Source organism: Mustela nigripes, chromosome 13 (genome assembly GCF_022355385.1).
Source record: "Mustela nigripes isolate SB6536 chromosome 13, MUSNIG.SB6536, whole genome shotgun sequence".
NCBI classification, from domain to species: Eukaryota; Metazoa; Chordata; class Mammalia; order Carnivora; family Mustelidae; genus Mustela; species Mustela nigripes.
Window position 1 is genome coordinate 60,617,212 of NC_081569.1, and position 11,785 is coordinate 60,628,996.

General features: G+C 47.6%; 1 protein-coding gene across 3 annotated transcripts in view; it reads left to right on the top strand.

Moving 5' to 3' along the window:
- Nucleotides 1-11,785, top strand: part of MAPKBP1 (mitogen-activated protein kinase binding protein 1) — a 51,271-nt gene that overhangs the window by 16,314 nt on the left and 23,172 nt on the right. For all 3 annotated transcript variants that reach the window (XM_059372599.1, XM_059372597.1, XM_059372598.1), the window contains one exon: nt 8,049-8,140. In XM_059372599.1, the coding sequence (XP_059228582.1) occupies nt 8,049-8,140 (92 nt within the window). The remainder of the gene's footprint in view (nt 1-8,048; nt 8,141-11,785) is intronic.

Consider the following 11,785-nt stretch of genomic DNA (forward strand, 5'->3'; position numbering starts at 1 on the left):
ACTGGGGGCAACAAAACCAGAGGTCACCTTCCTCCCAGTTGCTGGGTTTCTTTACCACTTTGAGGTCAACTCAGTCCTAGATGACCCAGGCCTTTTGTGGCTCTGGCCTCTTTGTTCTCTTCCTTAAGGGAGCAGCTGCCAACTTGCCCTTGCAGACTCACTGGAGTGGACCCTCACGCTGAGCAAGGAAGGGCAACTCCATGTCACTTCTATCTCAGACTCCAACAAGAAGCCCTTCGCTAGGAGAGCCATTGTATTAGCTCCACAGGCTGGATCTTTCATTGCCTGGTGCCTCTACTTTAGCCTGTGGACTGAGCCGATCTAGGGCCCTAATGGAGAGACCAGAGAGGCTTAGATGACCCTCCCCAGGCTTCCCGGGATCACGTGTTTAGGAGTCTGGGACTACTTGGAACCTTGTGCTCTGCTGCCTGTGTTGCAGATGGTTCTGGACTCTGGAGAGTCCTTTTCTTGCCTCCTTCACTTCTTTTGGGCACTTACATCAACTCTCTCTCCTTTCTGGGTGCTCTCCCCTTCACTGACTTCCTGGGTCTCCTCCTCTCTTTCTAATTGCCTGGCATCTCATCTTCTCCATACTCTAAAAATAGTTACTCTGCACGATTCTTTCCTCAGCCTCTCCCCCCCACCCCCTCCATCTTCTACTGTACTTTCAGTGGTGGTTTTCACCTCCATGCAAATAATTCTCGGATACCTATTTCGAGCCCTGACCTCTTTCCCAGGCATTTAATTCCATGTTTATGTTGCTAAAGTGCATATTCTGTGGTTCCTATTGAATATCCCGGAAATGTTTTGGATTCAGCATGCCTAAAACAGACATCACTGGCTCCCATCCTTCCTCCTTTATCCAGACCCAGGTCTGCATTCTGATCCTGCAGCATTTCTTTTCATGTTCTCTATCTCTGAGTTTAAAAATTTTGAGTCTTCTGCCTTCTTTCTCCACAGTTGTCAAGTGCCCAGTCTTGCTGATTCTATTTGCCTTGTTACTTTTGAACCCATCATGTCTTTTCTGCTCTCATTATCTTCATGCTGGTCTAAATCCTCATTACTTCTCACCTGAACTGTTGTAACAGCCTCCTGATTGGGCTCCCTGCTTGTGTTGTTTTTCTCACATATGTCATCACCAAAACATAGCTTTGACTGAGTCTCCAGCTTGAAATCCTTCAGTGGCTTCCCAGAGCCTACAGATGACCCCACTTCATTTGGCATTCAAGGCTCTTCCTGGTCTGGTTGCAAGTCTGCCTCTCCCGACTTACTCTCCTATCACTGTCTGCATTCACCATTGCTCACCTGCTCTGTCATTTCCTTCTGCCAGGCTTTAGTTCATGCAGCTGCTTCTACTGAGAATTCCTTTTTTCTGTATTTCCACCTGTTAAGATCCTATCCTTATGGCAAGGCCCAGGTCAAATACCATCTCGACCTCCAAGAAAGCCTCTTTGGTTTTCCTTTCCTGATCCTGTTCAGAAATCATTTCTCTTCCTCCTCTTTGAGCACTTTGTATCTTTCTTATGACGCTTATCACATACTGGGGGTTGCTTTGTAATATATCATGAATTTTCCCTGATGGATTTTTTAAAAAGATTATTTATTTATTTATTTGACAGACAGAGATCACAACTAGGCAGAGCAGCAGGCAGAGAGAGAGAGAGAGAGAGAGAGAGTGGGAAGCAGGCTCCCTGCTGAACAGAGATCCCAATGTGGGGCTAGATTCCAGGACCCTTGGATCATGACCTGAGCTGAAGGCAGAGGCTTTAACCCACTGAGGCACCCAGGCACTTCTCCCTAATGGATTTTGAGAATAGAGGGTAGAGTTTGTGTATTCTTCATCTTAGGATCTCCTATAACATCCTGGTGATTTTCAAACTTCTTTGAGGGTGACCCACATTAAGAGATACATTTTATATTGTAACCCAGAATACACCCCTCCCAACAGAAGTTTCATGGTCAATACATACTGTCACTACATGCTGTGAGATCTGTTTTGTGTTCTGCTGTATTTATTCACTACCCACTAAATCAGTCAATTTCAGGTCCCATTAATAAGCTACAATCTGCACATTTGGAAAATATTATTCTACCTAGTATAAGCAAGTTGTCCTGTCTATTGCCCCTTGGCCACCTGTTTTTTCCATCTCCTTTAATGAGAGCCAGAAGAGCACTTAAACAGTTGGCTTTATAGTCTTTCCTTCTCTCTTGGGATTAGGCTATTATGAAGTTATCCCTTTATCTCATTAAGGTGAGGGATGATTTTGCTTTCCTTCTTTCTCTCAGGAGGGTACGGTACTGCTCTGCCAAGTGTGTGCTGGGAGGGGTGGCTATTCAAGGCCTCCCTCGAAGTTTGTCTGTAGTAATTTCTGCCCTCCTGTGTCCTTGCTTCTGGGGACAGATGATACCCCCTCTCAGGCTGGTGTAGGCTTTCCTCCATCTCAACACTCCCCATCTGCCAAAGCAAAGGCTGGGTCACGCCTTGAGCATTTTCTCTGCTTCTGGGCTTTCGGATGTGGAGGAGATCATTGTAGAGTCTGATGTGGGTGCTCTCTTCTTCTGTTTTCACATGTGCATGAAGTGATGTTCTAGAACTGTGTGGCTGTATCAGGGTGCCAGCTGCCTATAGTGGCTGTGTCCCAAGTCACTGGCCATAATCAGTTACCTGGATTGGTTGTCTTTTCGGCTAGGTTTCATTGGCATGCAGGCAGTGAGGGTTTATGACTTACTTTCCTTTCAGTACCTTGGGCCCCATCCCAGACTTTCAGGACAGCTCTTTTCTCACAGGATCTCTTCCCTGCCTCAGTTTCCTCAACAATGCTTGAGACCAGTACTCGCACACTGGTGGGCTTGCTTCCTTATGTGGAAAAATGCTATCTTATTCAGGACAGGTTAGGTGTTTGGTTCTCAAAGTATGGGCTGGGAATTCCTGGGTCCCCTTTTAGGGCATCTGTGAGATCCCTCCCTTTTCCAGTTACATATCCAAATGGGCCAGATTTTCTTCATCTTCAACTAGCATGACATATCACAATAGATTGAATGGAGATGCTGATAGGAGAATCCAGCTGTTTACTGGGAAGCTGGACATTGAAGAGACTTGCAAAAATGTTAAATAATGCTATTCTTCTCACTGAAATTTTTTTTGTTTTGGAAGATAGAGTTATCCTTAATAAAAATATTAACAGGTATGGATTTATTATTATTTTAAAGTGAATTAACAAATATTTTAAACTATTTCTATTGTAACTTCTAATACGCTGATACAAATAAAAGCTCTTTGGTGTCCTTGGTAATTTCTAAGAGTGTAAAGAAACCAAAGGGTGTAAGAGACCAAAAAGTATGAAAATTGCCAGGTTATGTCATGCTGTGGTAACAAAATCACCTCAAAATCTTCCTGACTTAACAGTTTATTTCTTGCTCATGCTCATATTCACTATGGGTCAGCACAGGGGCTCTGTTCATCAAAGTTACTCAGGGACCCAGGCTGAGGGAGCGCTCTCTTATTATCTGCTGCCATGCTTAGCAGTCAGGAGAAGGGATAGTGATTGTCGAAAGCTTCCACTGAAAATGGCGTGTCAGAGCATCATAAAAACATGCAGTCTTAGAAGCACATAAGTGAGAAACCTAATCAAACAGAAACTCATATTCTTGAGTTCTTTGTACCCTTTCCCCCAACATTGTTGGGTCAGTGAGTATCCAAAAGCCATTGCTTACAGGGGAAAAGAGAACCAAAGGTATGAATTCCAGAAGGATGTTGTTCATGAGGTACTGAGCCCCATGGCACGTCCTAGACCATTATCTTTTCTTTAACAATGACTGTGCAATATTTAAGACATACAGTAAAGATATAGAATGAACAACTGTCTGCCTACTCTCAGCTTAAGAAACAAAATGGTCCCTGTACCATTAAGCTCCCTTTGTGCTCACCCTTACCTGGGCAGTAAGATGGACAGTAAGTGTGTGGATGGAAATGTAATCAGTGTAGGGTCACTACCTGAATTGAAGTGCTATGAAGAAAGATAAAACAGGGTAAGTTAGGTATAGAATGGTAACAACGAAGTGAGTCTGGAAAGCCTTCTCTAAGGAGGAGACCTTTGAGCAAAAACCTTAGGGGAGTAGCTCTGTGAACAGCTGAGGGAAGAGCATTTTAATTGAAGGAAGAGTATACGCAGGACCTGAAGCTCGAATCTGCTTGAGGTGCTTGAGGCAGCCAGTGTGGCTGAGGTGGAGGAAGAGGCGGAGAGTGGAGGAAATGAGGTCAGAAAGGGAGCCAGAGGCCAGATGATTTAGGGCTTTGTAAACAGGGTAAAGTGTTTGAATTTGAACTGAAGGATAGGAAGCCTGTGGAGGGTTTTGAGCTGAGTAATAACATGATCTCATATATATTTAAAAAAAAAAAAAATTCACTCTGGTGGTGCCTGGGTGGCTCATTCAGTCAAGCGTCTGCCTTTGGCTCAGGTCATGAGCCCAGGGTCCTGGGACTGAGCCCTACCTCGGGCTCCCTGCTCAGCGGGGGCCTGCTTCTCTCTCTGCCTGCTGCTCCCCCTGCTTGTACTTTCTCTCTGCCTGTCAAATAAATAAGATCTTAAAGAATAAACAGAACAACAACCACCCCACTGTGGCCTGTCATGTTGAGAAGAATATTCTAGGGGCCAAGGTCAGAAGCAGGGAGAACACATGGGAATGATAGTCCAAGTGGGAGATAACAGCAGCCTAAACTCAGTGGGGTGTTGCTGAATGTTTACAGGCTCTCCCTGGGGACAAAAAAAGAGCCCTGATTTGTAGCATTTTCTGATTTCCACGGTGTAAGTACTCCCACTGTGGTGATTTCGGGCTCCCAGTGTGCCGCCCCCCAATGAGGAGGTGGGAAGACAAGGGCACTGTCCGCTGTCCTAAGCTCGTGGAAGCTGGCTCAGGCACCCCGCTGCTTGAACTTGGGTGTTCAGCTGCCGGTGTGTTTTCAGGGGGCATTCATTTTCTACGGTAGATGGAAGCTGTATCACCTTTTCAGAAGGAGGGGATATGGAGGTTATGATGGGGAGAGAGTCCATTTATAATTTCCATCATGCTGGGCCCTTTCAAAGTAAGCCTAGATGTTGGAGGCCTCACAGGAGCTTTGGACTCTCTCAGATCCTTTGAAAGTGGAATTCAGCCCAAAACCTCCCTGCAAACAGGAAGCTGGTTTGAGTTAGAACATAAAATAAAAACCAGCTGATGCCCCTGAATGTTTTTCCCTTGCTCCTCCCACTCCGCAGAGCCAAAGGAAACTCGCCTTTTTTTGTCTTTGGATAGTTGTTCAGAAAGTTAGAAAAAGCCAAAACCCATAAATCCTTTGAAAATAAGCCAAGTTTGGAGCCCAGGCAAACTTCTGCCCATGGGGTTTCCTAGCCCGGATGTCTGTCCCACCGCCAAGAGTCCTAGGAGGAAAGGAAAGGGCCCAAGGAACACAAAAGTTGCTAGACATCGGAGCCCGGAACCCAAGCCCAGCAAGGAAAAGGTGGTCTGCAGCAGTTTCTCAAATTGGAACTTCCAGCCCATTTGTAGGCCATGAAATCAATACCCTGGGCTGTGACCAGTATCATTTTTTTAATGAAATAGAATGTGATAGAAAATCAAGTATATCACATGTGATCAGGGAAGTATTGTTTTGTGAAACTTTTATTTCAGTGTGTGTGTACACGCACACATGTACATGGATCTATATACCTGGTCATGATAGAAACTTATAAACTGTCTTGCTTACTGTGGGTCTTGGTCCAAAACGTTTGGTGAACACTGGCCTTAAAGGTAGGAGTAACTGACATCTCCTTCCTGCTTTCGCTTGCTGTTGAAAAGTCCAAGCTACTTTGAGAATGAATCTTTTATGGAACTCTATCATCTGTCCCCAAAACACCTACCCAGACTACTGGCAGAGGGCAGGAGAGCTGAGAACAGGCAGACTGGTCTAATTCTTTGGGACCAAAGCCATAGCATTAAGTGAGGGACTGATACAAATTTGAATCCAAAGGATTTACCTGAAATGATTCGCTGGAAAGGAATAGGACTTGAGCAGCCTTTTAGCTCACTGCCCCTGATTCTGTGACCTTTCCCATCTATGTGGGTGATGCTGGCCTTGGGTTCTTCTCTCTCTTTCTGTTCTGTCTGCAGCAGGCAGTTGGTGCAGCAGGAACGTTCCCGAGTGCCCTCCCTCTGGGATAGCTGGAGATCACAGTGCCAGGATGGGGAGTGGTGCATTGAGCTGAGCTTTTCCCCAGACTTCCACAGGGGTGTTTTGTGCTCCCTACCCAGTGTGCCTGGTACTCAGACCTTTCAGCATGCTCACTGGGTGCCAAGGCATTACGCAGTGAAGAAAAAGTGAGGAAGGAGGCATAAGTTAGGGCAAACTCTCAAGAACACAGGTACAGTTAGTTTATCCCACACTAGGCTTAGTGGCCCCACGGTTACTGGCAAGTCCGGTGCTTGTCAGAAGGCTGTGGGTTGGCTGTGGGACTAACCTGCCTCTGTCAGTGAGTAGACACAAGTTGGAATTACTGGTCCACATCCCCCAGGGAGCTCAGAAGACTCTTGGGGGCCTTCCTGGAGGAATAGCATTTCTTTCTAACCTAATTCAAGCTAAAATGGTCCTTGGAGATAAGAATTTAAACCAGCCCTCTAGAAGGACTTTGAATTCTCCAGCTGGAACAGTAAGAGAGGAGAGAGCCTAACCACCCTAACTGAATCCCGGTTTTCCTTCCCTATTTTTTTAAAAATAAAAAATATATATATTTATTTATTTGTCAGAGAGAGAGGCAGGCAGAGGGAGAAGCAGGCTTCTTGAGGCTTCCCTGAGCAGGGAACGTGATGGGGGACTCAGTCTCAGGACCCTGGGATCATGACCTGAGCCGAAGGCAAGTGCTTAACCCACTGAGCCACCAAGCATCCCGTTTGGGTTTCCCCTCTAGACACTGGACTAGGAGTAGACCACCCTGCTACAGACTTGAATACTCCTGAAGTGTTTCTGATTCACATCACCCTCCTGGGGCCTCCGAGGCTCTTAGCAGAGTACACTGTAGCCTATTTACATGACCTTTCCGCATTCAGATGCCTCTTTCTCTGAGCCAACAGAGAGACCAAGGACATCTCTGAGCAGGGCCAGTACAGGGAGTTCAGACAGTACTAGAGGGCGGCCCTCTATCAAGCAAGATGTTCTGACAGTGAGGTGGAGTGAGAAGAGGTTCCAGGGCATTTTGAATCTCTCATGGGATCATCTAGCAGAAAAGCCAGTGAGCTAATTTGAGGTTAGTTCAGTGTACGCCCTAGGGCTGAGCGTCCAGTGTTGGGTAACAATATTGTTGGTGAGAGTGATGGTGAATGTCGCATATGGCCATGTCCTCAGAATCTCTGAGCACTTTACACATGTTTCCCTTTCATCTCTGTGGGAGTGGGGCTTAATAATAATAATTAGAGTACTCTGAGCATCTGTGCTTGGCAAAACACAGCATCAAGTCATGTTTCTGTCTCCTAGGCTCATAGTCTGTATGAACTGGTGTGGATGTTTGAGGTGGGTAGAGTTCTCTGGTGGAGGGGAGGAACGTGATGGGATGCAAAGATCAGAGATATTATGAGTCACCTAATTAATACCTCACATTCCTCTGACTCTTGGTAGATCAGAGCAGCCTTTCTTTCATGCCTGCCAAGGCACGAAGATCAGTGACTTCTCCTGACTCTCAGAGACCCAAGAGGCCAGTCTGGGGACCGTAGGCTTTATCTTGTAAACGGAGACTTCCCTCGATCTGGGGGAATGCTTTTTCCCCTGTGGCTATGAGCTGAGCTTTAATTCTTCATTTTCTTTCCCAGGGTCCCCACAGATTGAGCCCTGTTAAAACCCTGCGACGCACACTGGCTTTTCCCCCATGTGACCAAGGGACATGTGGCCTGGACAGACCCTGGAGAAGTCAGTAGCCCTATTCTGAAGAAAGTAGTCAGTGTTTGCTAGGTGACTGTGTGTACCTTCAGCACCTCCTTCCCAACCCCGTTCCATATGTCACTTCTCTGTCTTGCTCTGACAGGTGACCTTGGAGAAGGTACTTGGAATAACAGTGTCTGGAGGCAGAGGACTTGCCTGTGACCCTCGATCGGGTTTAGTTGCCTACCCGGCAGGGTAAGTACATTGGAAGAAGGCTTACTGCATGGGAGTTTATAACCATGCTAAACCAGTTGGGGTGGGCAAGGGTTTTTTGGTTTTCTCCGGGAGATCTGTCCAGGTGAATGTTTTGGTACCTTTTCTGTAAAGGAGATAACAGGGCCAGGTCAAGGCTCTTTGTGGAATGTTGTCCTTGTTGCCATCTGCCCAGTACATAGAGAGTCACACTTGATATTACACACAGTTCCCATCACCATCTTTTTTTTTTTTTTTTAAGATTTTATTTGTTTATTTGACAGATAGAGATCTACAAGTAGGCAGAGAGGTAGGGAAAGAGAGAGGAGGAAGCAGGCTCCCTGCTGAGCAGAGAGCCTGCTGCGGGGCTCGAGCCCAGGACCCTGGGATCATGACCCAAGCCGAAGGCAGAGGCTTTAACCCACTGAGCCACCCACGTGCCCCCCATCACCATCTTTAATATCTACCTTCTAGTCACTTTCTCATGTACCACACAGTTTGCCCATTTAAAATGTACAACTCTGTGTTTGGTGCCACCATCACCACAGTTCATCTTCAAACATTTTCGTCACTCCGAAAGAGAAGCCCCATACCCATTAGCAGTTAGTCCCCATTCTCCCCCAACCCCAAGACCCCCAGCCCCAGGTAACCACTAACACACTTCCTGTCTCTATAGATTTATCTGTTCTGGACATTTCCTGTAAGTGGAGTCATTCCATTTAAGTAGAATATCTGGCCTTTTGTGAGGCTTTTCCCCCTGAGCATCGTGTTTTTAATGTTCATACATGTCATGTTGGGTATCAGTACTTTGTTTCTTTTTATGGCCGGAAAATATTCCATTATGTGGATGTCCCATACTTCCTCTAATCATCAGTTGATGGGCTTTTGGGTTGTTTCCACTTTCCAGCTACTTTTAGGAAAAATACCAGGTGCCTGGGTGGCTCAGTTGGTTAAGCATCTACCTTCAGTTCAGGACATGAGCCCAGGGTCCTGGGATCCAGTCCCACGTCAGGCTCCCTACTCGGAGGGGTCTGCTTCTCCCATTGCCTCTGCCCTTCCCCGCTGCTCGTACCTTCACTCTCTCTCCATCAGACAAATATATAAATAAAATCTTTAAAAAAAAAAAAAAAGAAAAGAAAGAAAGAAAAATACTGCTTTGAACATTTGCCTACTCTCCTCACTTGGAGAGATGTCAGTGCCGTGGAAGAAAAGCAGGGTTTCTGGGGCCGGTGTTCCTCTGTCCCTTGCTGCCTTTTCACTCATCTGCTCCTACAGATGAGAAACCCCTCAGCCACAGTTTCTTTAGGCTCTTGCAAAAGTGTTTCCTCGGGAGGCTTGGTGCCCTTGCTGTTTCTGGTTCTCTCTGTCAACCTCCATACCTTGCTGCTGGGCACGGGAGCCCAGAAATGGGAAGGCCACCATGCTCCACTTGTCCTCCCCCACTGTCAGCTCAGGAGTGCCCACTTTCCCAGTGTGAGTTCCACAGCGACTCTTGTAGTTTTTATACAAGTATATGATTTCTCTTAGTTTGATCATCCCATCCAAAATCTGCCTTTGTCAACAACTTGTTTTGTGCCAGGCCCTTTGCTAAGCACTTTGTAAGGCATGATTTCATTTACTACCCAGAGCAACCCTGGGTAGTGAGGTTGGTACTACTACTATCCCATTTAGAGCAGAAGCTAAGATAAAGAGAGGTTAAGCAGCTTGCTCCAGGTCACACAGCTGGTGGGTGTCTACACTGGCATTTCAACCCTAGTAGTCTGGCTATAAAGCTCTCGATCTCAAAATGGTGTGGGCTCGGGGAAGACCTGACTTCCTGCTTATTTTTTTAAAAGCTGGATCTCGAGTAGCTGCCTACCTGCCACACGATTGAGAAGAGCCCAATTTCTGGGCATCTCAGTCTATGCCAGGGAAACTTCTGGGTCTGGGTTCTGGGGCCAGTGCCTCTCCTGATCTTCCCTTTGGCATCTGATGTCTGTGGTGGGGGTACTGTGAGAGCTGCGCCAGCTTTCCTCTGCGGAGGCTGGGCTGGCCTCCTTCTCCCCTTACAGAAGCAAGCTGATGAATGACCTCTGTTGCTGGGTACCCTGTGCAGCCGGCCTCAGGGGAATTCCACTCGTGCCTGCCTCTGCCTGGGAAAGCTGGGTTCCTTCTTGTTGGAGTTTGGGCCGGGGCTGGATTTGAGATGGGCAGGAAAGACCTGGGCAGCTGCTTGGTCTGTGCTGAGCCCAGTGTGCCTGCCCTCGGGATTGTAGAGCTGTGCTCCCTACCTCTTCCCCCCACACTCCTGACCCCAGGCCTGGTGCTAAAGGATGTGTGATTCTGTGTGTGACCAGGGCCCATGCTGGCACATGTGTCTGGGAGTCAGTAGCCTTCCAGATGGAATATGGAAGCTTTGTATCTAGTAGGTTCCCTCAGGGTGCTTGGCTTGGGTGAGCCCTGGGCGGTGACATGATCTATTCCTTGACCTTTTGATTTCCTAGGACTTCCAAGTCCTCTCTTTGCAAATGCCCCTTTTTTCTGAGTATTTTTCGTTTTGTTCTGTGCTGGAGGTCCCTATTGTGCTTCTGAGGTGTCTGGGGGCCCCCAAAATCTCTGTGAGCCAAGCAGTCTCTTTCCCTCCCTTCTCTTCTTCTTTTCCTATCTGGGGATCCTAACCCCACCCCCACTCTCTAGTTCCTACTGTGCTTGTTGCTCTAGGAGTGGCTCAGGTATCCTAGAAACAAGAAGAAAAACAAAGCTCAGAAAAGTCTCCTGGAGGCCTAGAGGCAAATATCAAACCAAAACAAAGTTTTTTGAAAGGAAATGAAACCGCTCCAAGAGGGTGGGGTAGTGGGGGTTGGGGGGATTGTGTGTCAGGCAGAGGTGGGTGACGTCTCTGCAGAGACCCCTCAGTTTTAGTGGCTCCTGCATCTCTTCTCCAGAGCTCCCCCTTTGCTGTTCTCTCCGCAGAAAAGCCTACCCCTCACCTGTCACACTTAGAGTCCCCCCACTCCAGGAGGCCAGGTGGTCCCCAGATAGCCTCTTGGAGGGACTCAGTTTAGTTGCACATCCATAATTGACTTGGGCCCCTCCTGTGGTTGGCTTGGTAGAGGGCTCAGGTGCTGCAGAGCCCAGCATGGCCCCCAGTGCCATGGTGGGGCCTGTCAATTCTGAGAGTGATCTTCTCTTGACCCCCAGTGCCTCAGTCTGGGGCCTGGGCTGGGGGGAATGCTCTGGGCAGAGCCCTCACTGGAGTGAGAGGAGCCCTCTCCAGCAGCCTGGAGGAGACCTCTTCGTTGCCTCGGCTAGGGAGGAGAAAGGCAAACCCAGATTTCCTGAGAAGGCCTTACCGTTCACTCAGCCCATCCTGGAAGTCACACTGAGGTTCTCCCAGTTCCAAAGCACTGGGCAAGGTATTGATGAGGGAGCAGGAGGCTGGCTGAGGACAAAGCAAGAGCTGGCGCCTTGCACCACCCCCCTTCATCCGCTCCCCTCCATAGGTGTAGCATTCCTCAGGCACCCCTGACTGCCATAAAATGATAAATAGTTAACTTGCTGAGATCACAATCCTGCAAGACAGGAGTCTCCCTTGGTTTGCAAATGTCCTTGAGTGAGATCACAATCCTGCAAGACAGGAGTCTCCCTTGGTTTGCAAATGTCCTTGAG